This window comes from Ictalurus furcatus, chromosome 24, assembly GCF_023375685.1.
Source record: "Ictalurus furcatus strain D&B chromosome 24, Billie_1.0, whole genome shotgun sequence".
Lineage (NCBI taxonomy): Eukaryota > Metazoa > Chordata > Actinopteri > Siluriformes > Ictaluridae > Ictalurus > Ictalurus furcatus.
This window is the reverse complement of record NC_071278.1, coordinates 8,833,096-8,842,492: the sequence shown is the minus strand read 5'-3', so window position 1 is coordinate 8,842,492 and position 9,397 is coordinate 8,833,096. Positions and strand designations below refer to the sequence as shown.

At 37.6% G+C, this 9,397-nt stretch overlaps 2 protein-coding genes across 4 annotated transcripts in view; both read right to left on the bottom strand.

The window, feature by feature from the left end:
* Window positions 1–9,397, bottom strand: part of vps28 (VPS28 subunit of ESCRT-I) — a 200,612-nt gene that overhangs the window by 59,431 nt on the left and 131,784 nt on the right. The gene's annotated exons all lie outside the window — the stretch shown is intronic.
* Window positions 2,075–8,063, bottom strand: stmnd1 (stathmin domain containing 1). 3 transcript variants are annotated; one of them, XR_008384521.1, is made up of 6 exons: window positions 7,845–8,063; window positions 6,035–6,170; window positions 5,594–5,724; window positions 5,352–5,483; window positions 3,690–4,022; window positions 2,075–3,406 (listed from the first exon to the last, which is right to left on the bottom strand). XR_008384521.1 is itself a non-coding variant. In XM_053612346.1 (5 exons), the coding sequence occupies exons 1-5, from the start codon at window positions 7,914–7,916 to the stop codon at window positions 3,822–3,824; spliced, it is 672 nt and encodes a 223-aa protein (XP_053468321.1). In that variant the 5' UTR covers window positions 7,917–8,063; the 3' UTR covers window positions 2,075–3,821. The 3 variants fall into 3 exon arrangements, 2 of the variants coding, with proteins under 2 accessions (XP_053468321.1, XP_053468322.1); XM_053612346.1 differs by having other exon boundaries at window positions 2,075–4,022; XM_053612347.1 differs by lacking the exons at window positions 2,075–3,406; window positions 3,690–4,022 and adding an exon at window positions 4,382–4,580.

The following is a 9,397-nucleotide window of genomic DNA, read 5'->3' as shown; positions in this document are numbered from 1 at the left end:
CACCTATATGGTACTCAATAAAATGTCCAATGGGTGTAGATACATGGTAGGTTTACATAAAAAAGTAAGCATTGCGTGTATTGTTACCACATTAACATCCTGATGAAGACCTTCCATTTCATCTAAAGGCTGAATGATGTCTATGTTAGAAGAGACCCACCAACTGGCCAGCGTGTCCTCTGAGACAGTATAAGCTAAAGATCCAGACAAAGTCTGAGCCAGAGACAGCATGACTGTGAGACAGGTGCATACTGTAGGACTGATGTTCTTCAGATAATGTTACACTTAGAGCACAGAGTCACCAGTGTGCCAACTGCCTCTGTGTGTGTGTGTACAGCATGTGTGTAAAATATCTTGTGTAGCATATACATAATATATAGCCCCAGTCATTACATTGCTGAACACATTCATTTTTTTTTTAGAAAGAGTGTGAGGGTTTTTTATAAGAAAAGAATGCTTATCCTATTATTTTTGTGACATCAATCTTAACTGGACTATAAACACCACTGATTTATTGGCAGTTGATGGCAAATTTCTAGGTCTGAAACATCACCTGGACACCACTGGATGTCTTTGCGGTTGGGGGTCTGGACTGAACAGAAATCCAAGCTTTACCTACATAACATTTGACTGAAAGTATGCACACCCTAATTGCATATCTCCATATAGTTGAACTGTATCTTTGTCACAAGGGTGTCACTAGGCTAGCACATAAACAGTCACAATTATATGTGACGTCAATCTCACTGTGAGTTGCACAAACAGAAAGAGCAGCTCATTTTATAGTCCTGTCGGTAATTCAAACCAGGTAATGCGATACGGCCGGCGTTGAATTATTAATACAGCCTCTCATTTAGCCCGCAAACTTCCATATCGCTCGGCTGATGTGGGTTTTGTTGAGTGCAACCCGAGAGGAGGTCGCTTTGCTGAGGCCCACCACGCTTCACCTGCTTTCTGACGCCCAGTGCTTTGCAATACAGAACTGAGGCTTTATAGATTAAAAAAAAAAAAAAAAGCAAAGAAAAGACATGACAGCCATGACTTGAGCCTAACAGAGAACAGTTTCAATGTGTGTGCTAATTTATTAATGCAAACATTAAGCCAATGTAATAGAGACAGATCCGGATTTCAAGAAGATTACAATGGGATGCTATCCTATTGCATTCCCTTGTACTCATGTGCCTTTAATTTACTGGATTTTGTGCAACCATAATTAGTATATGACAAATGCGGATGCATTTTGTTAGCTTGATGGAATTCACACATACACTAAGTGAATTCTCTTACACACACTTTTAAATCAGTGATCTAGACTAGTCAGTCGAGAATTTTTTTTTTTAAATCCACACATCATACAGTATATGTTAGAAAGAAGTTTGTATGTATGTTCATTTTTATATTACAAAGTATGAATTACTGTAGATAACCTTTGACTGACCGCAAGTCACGTGTCAGACCTTAGCAGATATAATCTCCAACAGATGTGGTTACAGTTGGGACTTTCACTGCAGTGTAAAAGACAGATTATTAGCAGCTGCAACTAACCCTTGCTCGTGTCCGAAACAATTTTCCAGACACACACACACACACACACACACACACACACACACACACACACACAAACAAGCACACTCACAAGTATATGCTCTACACATAGGCAAATGGAACAGGTAACATTTTAATGAGATTTATTCCCCCTGTGCTAATTAGAGTGAGGTACAGGTACACACAATACTCATATGAAAGACAGCTCTCAGTTTCACACACACTATATCTGCTTGGCAGCATGGCAAATCCCATCTACAGTTGAACACACAGTACCACCTTGTGGATTAAATAGCCCTGTACAACCCTATTCCAGTGTATAGGCTCATAATGTCTTATTGCTTTGTTCAGTTTTCTTGAACACAAGCTACAGAGAACACCAAAGCTGATATATTTGCCTAATAATATTTTATTCATATTAGGGTCTTTGTGCATATTTGAATATCATTAAATAAGGCAAATAAAAATCTGATATATATATATATATATATATATATATATATATATATATATATATATATATATATATTACAGTTGAGAGATTTATCACATCTTTAAACAAGAGCATTTTATATAATATATAGATTAGTTGTTTTGTAGAACAGAAAGCCAGTAAAAATTTCCATTCTTGGCAACTACTTTGACTTTTATATACTTTCGAATAACCACTATCATTCATACCTATTCATGTATTTAGCTCCGTTTTGTACATCACTTTGATACAGTATTAAAAGTATAGGAAGTAAATAATATACTAATACACAAGTGTATGTCTAAAGGAATACCATCTTCAACATCTGCAGTATATTACAGTGAACAATAATTTAAACAAACTTCCCTGGACTCAAAAAAAGAACAAAATGCCAGTGTGTACTTGAAACTTACTTACAATAGAAGTCTGAAGGCAAATTGGAATTAGTTCAGTTATAAAAATATATTACAATTTTTGAAAGAATTATTCAGCAGGGTAGTTGGTAAATTGTTGCCGTATGGCAACAATGTGCAACGGTGGAAAGTATCATATAGTCCAAAATATACATTTTGTTTTGAGATTACAATTCCAATTACTGCATTTTCCAGACTATAAGTTGCTCAGGTTTTTTTTTGTCCACCTAGTCAGCATGTGAAAGTTATACAGTATTCTTCTAGAAAGGAATTTCAGTTGTAAAAAGTATGTGAATGGATTTACTCCCTCAAAATACATACAAAAAATAGATCCAAACATGTTTTGGATGAAGTTTGAGGGAGTAAATCCATTCACATGTTTTGGATGAAGTTTTAATTCTTTCTCTTGAATTCTTAATTCTTTCTTATGAAACATAAAATTTAGAAAATAAGGTGCAGTTTTTCTTACTTTGAATTTGAAAATAATGTAAATATACTATCAGAGATGTCTAGTGTTTTTTTTTTTTTTATGTAGGCCTGTTTCAATTCATGAATGCACATGCACCACAGTTCCATTATCGCATGTTGTTGCCATATGGCAACATGTACATTTTACCATTTAACAGAATACTCAAAATATATAAATGTGTTTAAATGCCAAAACAATTAATGTTAACTTAGCTCAGGTAGTGTTTAAATATTTGGCATGGCATTTTTTCGTTATGGCAAGGCTAAAAGACCCCTTTGTCCAGTGACATCGAAAAATTGAAGTTTTGTATTTGTAAGTTAAAAAATTTAAATCATTACACTCTAACAGTAAAGGTCTTTGGATGAGACAGACAGTTTCTCTCATTATTGGTTGATTTCCCGAATTTAGCCTCAGTGACAAAATTTCCCAGGTGGCCACACACATGTGTTTTATATCAATTTTGTGACTGCTCCAACAGCTGCCCTTAGACGTCCTCATAAGTGAGTTCTGAATAAAAAATGAATAAACAGGGAATCATGTATCATCTCTGGTAATCTCACATATACTACATGTGGTGAGAAAGAGAGAGAAAAATGCCAGAGTATTCCTTTAAGTTGATCTTCACTAGAGTGGCAAATTAATGGCAACTGACAAAACTGATATGTATGTCTGATTGTTCTATGTGTTGAAGTGACCCTTGCCCAGTGTTAACAAACACTAACTAGAGTATTATAAAGTGCAAGTGCAAACCTGTATGCTTGCTAAAATCCCAATTTATATGTATACTTACTTTATGTGCCTCTATCATGCTAAATAAAATCTGGATAGGAATAAGCTGTGCTGAGCCAGCATTATAGTAGTGGTCTAGACAGAGGGTAGAGCAGCCCCAGGTTAAAAGACTTCATTCTGTTGAAAGGTTGAGTCATTCGCCCGCAAAGGAGAGTAGGTCGGCTGCTTCTGCTCCACTGCTGCCTATGTCAGGATCTTTGGCTGTGGTTGGGATGTGGGAAGATGGACGAGAATCAACCTCTGGGACGCTGTCCTCCCCAGCTCCGACAAGAGGTGCTCCACGAGGCCTTGCAGATTTAACCCTCAGTTTGTTTCGCAGCTCTTCCTCCCGTAGCTGCACATATGCAGTACATATATTCATTTAAAGTGCTATATATTTAATACATTGACGGATTATTCCATTAGCAGACAGTACATTATACCACAGCACTGTTGGGATTCTCAAATCTGATTAATCAGGTTAAAATTCACCGTGGCTTGGACAGTAGTTCCGGCTGCAAGGCGAATCACAGCTTTATATTAATGCGGTTGTTCTAGTACGTTAGTATTTCTATAGTAACAATACACAGTAACTTGATTTGAGTACACTCCACATAAAGGGATTTTTTTTTTTAAATGTGTGGTTTGATATGATGATGTTTATTTAGCATTTTTGGAAGGAGTCTCCAGTATCAGTGCTTTGCAACAGTTCAATTCAGTTCAAGTCAATTTTATTTGTATAGCGCTTTTAACAATGGACATTGTCTCAAAGCAGCGTTACAGAAATAGTTTTATATAAACACAGGATACAGATTTTAAGTGTGTGAATTTATCCCTATTGAGCAAGCTGGTGGCAATGGTCTAAGTTTTCCAACGTGGGAAAGTCTTTGCAGTTTCTTGGTAACCTGACAAGCTGCATTTTTTGTTTGAGAGAGAGAGAGAAAAAAAAGAGACTGGTGAAGGAAAGCTGCTATAAGGTAAATTATAATGTATAGCTGCTAAAAGTAAGTGATAACAGGAACTAACCATTTATCATTCTACAACATTAAACATAACCATAAACTTATCAAATGTATGATGTCATTCTTTAATAAATAAAAATGGTTAGTACTGACAAATTGCTGTGGTATAAATGGAATAAAATTCTTGCTGTAGGACATGCTGTTATTGGATGCTTTGCATTGGGCTGTATTACACCACCGTGCCGTTCATTTTGGTTTATTCTTTACGGAAATGTATTTTTGCAGGCATAATTTCATCCTATATTGTTTATAGAAGTACTTTGCAGGCTTAAATTGATTGTATATTGATTACAGAAATATTGAGCGATGCAAAAATGATCTATGCATTTGTGACATGCAAAATTAATTGAATGTTCTGCTTAGGGGAGTCACCAAAAAGACAAAATAATACCTGCACTGGCACAATCTTTTACACAAGCGCTATACAACATTTTAAAAAAGCCTTTGAACACATATATTTTAATATAGCATTTCATTAAAGGTACTTCCTAATTACATCTGATCTTTTATCTTCAGTTTATTTTATTTATTTTTAAAACTCTTTTTTTTTCCACTTGGATTTCATTTTATTTTATATTTGTATATATTTATAATTTTATCTTTACACTCATTTTTTGTATTTGAAAAAAAAAAAAGTGTTATGGATTTTGTTTCTGTTATACCTTCCTCCTTTCCTCTACTTGTCTCATCTTCTCATCGATGTCTTCCTTTCTAGTGAGCTCTTGTTCTTTACGGATCTTCAGCGACTCTAGGCGAGGTGGTGGCCTCTTCGTCGGCCTCTCTGCGTCGGCCAGCTGCATGACACCAGACACATTACGTATGTAGATTATGTAGTTGAAGAGATCCGACTACAATCTTCAACAGACAGTATCTGGATGCTGTGTTTGCACTATCACACACTGACCATGATGTTGTATGCTTCTCCGCTGCCTGCCACTCTGCTTTGGGCCGGGATGATGCCCTGACTCAGCAGCTGCTCCAGAATCACACTAGACTCCGGTCTCTGGCTCTCCTGAGTCAGCCTTGGACTCTGAGCTACAGTGCCACAAAGTTATTGAGTTGGTACTGAGAAAAAGGGCAAGCGTTCTCTTATCTCTTATATGACTTATATAAGTCAGCTCATTAAACCAGGTGTTCTGGGGACGCTGAATTTTTCCCTATTCCCAATACTCAGGTATATTTGAACCAGGGAACCCTTGAAACTTCAACCTATTTCAGAGATGAAAACTTTCCTCCGTGAAATCTGGAGGCTGCCAGTGGAGCTAAAATATATTTATTTTCTATAACTCAATGATTTAAGAGCAAACAATTATTTTTTTACTAATGACCACGTTTGTCCTCATACCTTGCAGTGGTGGGAGAATCCTAGGAAGTGTCCTGGATCGAATATTGGTCTCTCCTGCATCCAGACCAACTCCACTGTCTGTTGTGTTTTTAGAGACGGCTGAGTCACCACGAGGACTCCCGCACACTGGATCAATCTATGGTTTTACATACAAAGAATCTCATGAACTTTATTTGTGACTGACTAATTCATACACTCACTTCAGCAGTAACTGGTACTGTGTAATCCTGCAAAGGTGGGGAAATGTTTGTGCCTCCTAAAATACAGTACAACCATCCCATAAAATATGATTCTTGTGTTTAGAATAAAACTTTCAACATGTGCTTTTTATTAACCCCGTTAAAGGAATATTCCAGCATTTTCTCAACAACCTATGCCTAATCCACCACATCTGCATCATATGTGAATTTAAACATGTTTCTCTGTATTGTGAAAAGAATGGAAAAATGATGTGGCTGTTGATGTGTTGTATAGATCTACTATAATTGTTCTATAATCTACTATAATTGTTACTATCTATTGTTCTCTGCTAGATATATTGCTTTGCTTGTACTTTTCTCATTTGTTAGTCGCTTTGGATAAAAGCGTCTGCTAAGTGAATAAATGTAATAAATGTAATAATACAGGTTTGGGTAAACAGGTTTTCTGTTCTTTTCTCAGTACAGGGTAATGTGCTGAATTTTTTGTCATGGTAATAATCCAGTACAATAATCCAGAACAGCCTTCTTTGCTCATATTTATCAAGGGTGCCAATATTAATATCTATATCTATATCTATATATATATATATATATCTACATCTACAGTATATCTATATCTATCTCTCTCTCTCTCTCTCTCTCTCTCTATATATATATATATATATATATAGATATAGATATAGATATATATATACACATCAATCCATCTTCTATACCACTTATCCTTTTCAGGGTCACGGGGAAACCTGGAGCTTATCCCAGTTAGCATCAGGCACAAGGCGGGGTACACCCTGGAGAGGGTGCCAATCCATCGCAGGGCACAATCACATACACACTCACACACCCATTCATACACTACGGACACCTTGGACATGCCAACATATATATACATATATAAAGATTTTAAGTTTAAGTTTAAGGGGGAAATTAGTTTTTTGCATTAGTGATAGGTGTTGGATAACTTTTTTTTTTTGCTTCAATAAAAAATAAAATAAAATAAAAACTATTGTGTGTTTACTCAAGTTGCCTTTGTTTGATGTTTTACGTTTGAAGATCTAAAACTATTTAGTATGAGATATAAATCAGAATGTATATATAGGCTATGTGTGTGTGTGTGTGTGTGTAATGTTCTAAGTTCTAAGATTTATTCATCTTCTGTAGGCACTTTATCCTGGTTCAGGGTAACGCTGGATCTGGAACGTATCATGACAAGAGTAGTCAAGAAGGAATACACCCCGGATATGACTGATTAATAAAGACATATTAATAATCCAGACCAACTTTCTTCTAAGCAGCATAAGATTTTACTTGACTAATTAAGGCTAGCAATCAGCCTGCACTTCTCTTCAAGGAAAGTATCTTACTAACAATAACAGTCACATGTGTGATTAAATGAATGTTCAGCTCAGCCCAGTCTGTTAAACCTGGTAAAACATCAGAGCATCACACAGTGTAACTGGGCCCTAGTCATGGCAGACTGTTCACATGTCAATAACTCACTTCAGAACAGAAGTTCACACTCAGCTAACTTTATATCCACATATCAATATCTCCTTACTGGGCATTGTAATGTTAGTAAAGAGAGAACGGTGATGAAAAACGGTTGTTACCTCAGCTGTGGTGTCGAGGCTGCCCGGTTCTGCGGGTTCAACCACCTTTATTCCGGAGCTCCCGCAGCCCATGTTCAGTCTTCAGGACAACCTCACCTGTTTCACCTGTTACCACCAACAAGTGGTAGATATCATCAGATATGATGAGGAAATGTCGCATTCCTGTACACGAATTCATGTCGTGCCACTCATGTCGCCATGGACTCTAACGGTTGCTAGGGCTCGTTGCTACAATAAATCTGACCCTGTGTTTCAGACGTCATAGTGGATTTTCTGGAGCCAGACCGTCGCCTACGAACTCACACACAAACACACACACAGTGCAGTGTGCACCAAGGGACTAGCCCCTAATTGTGTCCCATATGATTGTGCAAAAGGGGAGAGCGGGGTCAGTTGTAACTTTATCCATTTCTCCAATCAGCACTAAGCTACAATACTCAAACTCACTCTACACATGTTCAGGGCTACACTGAAGAAATGACAACATCAAAGGCCTCTCTTACATCAATAAAGGTCACTGTTCATGACTTCACTATCAGAAAGACACTGGGAAAAAATGGCATCCATGGAAGAGTGGTGAGGAGAAAACCACTGCTAACCCAGAAGAATGTTAAGGCCCGTCTGGATTTTGCCAAAACACACCTTGATGATCTTCAAACCTTTTGGGAGAATGTTCTGTGGATTGATGAGTTGAAAGTGGAACTGTTTGGAAGACAGCAGTCCCGTTACATCTGGCGTAAACCAAACACCAAATTCCACAAAAAGATCATTATAGCTACGGTCAAGCATGGTGGAGGAAGTGTGATGGTGTGGGGATGCTTTGCTGCTTCAGGGCCTGGACAACTTGTAGTAATTGCAAGATGCGTCCCGGACAGCAACGAAAGAACACCTAATCAACTGTGTCATTGCTCTTGCCAGAAAACGTGTAATCATTAAGAGACTGTTTGGAAATCATGCTGAATGGTAGAACTCTCTGCTGCAAGTCTAATGGATAAAGACAAAAGCAGCTGCTTTTGCATCGTTTCGTTTGTTCTTATCTCTCATTCATTTATAGGTTTCGTTAGCAGATCCATGCAATTAAAACGGTTGAAACAGTCTGTGCAGCTACATGTGATGGGATTTGCAGGACATTTCTGACTGAAAATAAATGCAGCAGAAGACTGACTTAATAAATGTGCGTGACAGCCTTTCTCCAGAGGAAACAATGTCGGAAATCTGATCACAAGTGGTCACTGGAGACGCATTCATAATGCCAGGTGTGAACAGCTATGCGTCTCAGCTGTCCACTGATCCGATCACCCAGGAAGCATGTTAATGCCTGTTGTGGACGAGGCCTAAGAGCTCTAGCTCTTCTTACACACCAGGATGCAAGAGCAGATGTAGTAGCATACAGAGGTTTGCTAGTGGGAACCTAACTGCCTCGATGCATGATCGCTTAATAGTCCAAAAAGTTAAGCTAATCAGAAGGAATCGTTATGGCACGTGTCAAATAGAAGGGTGAACTTGGGAAAACAACCCGTAGTACACGACTGCTCAACACTTGTGCACTATCC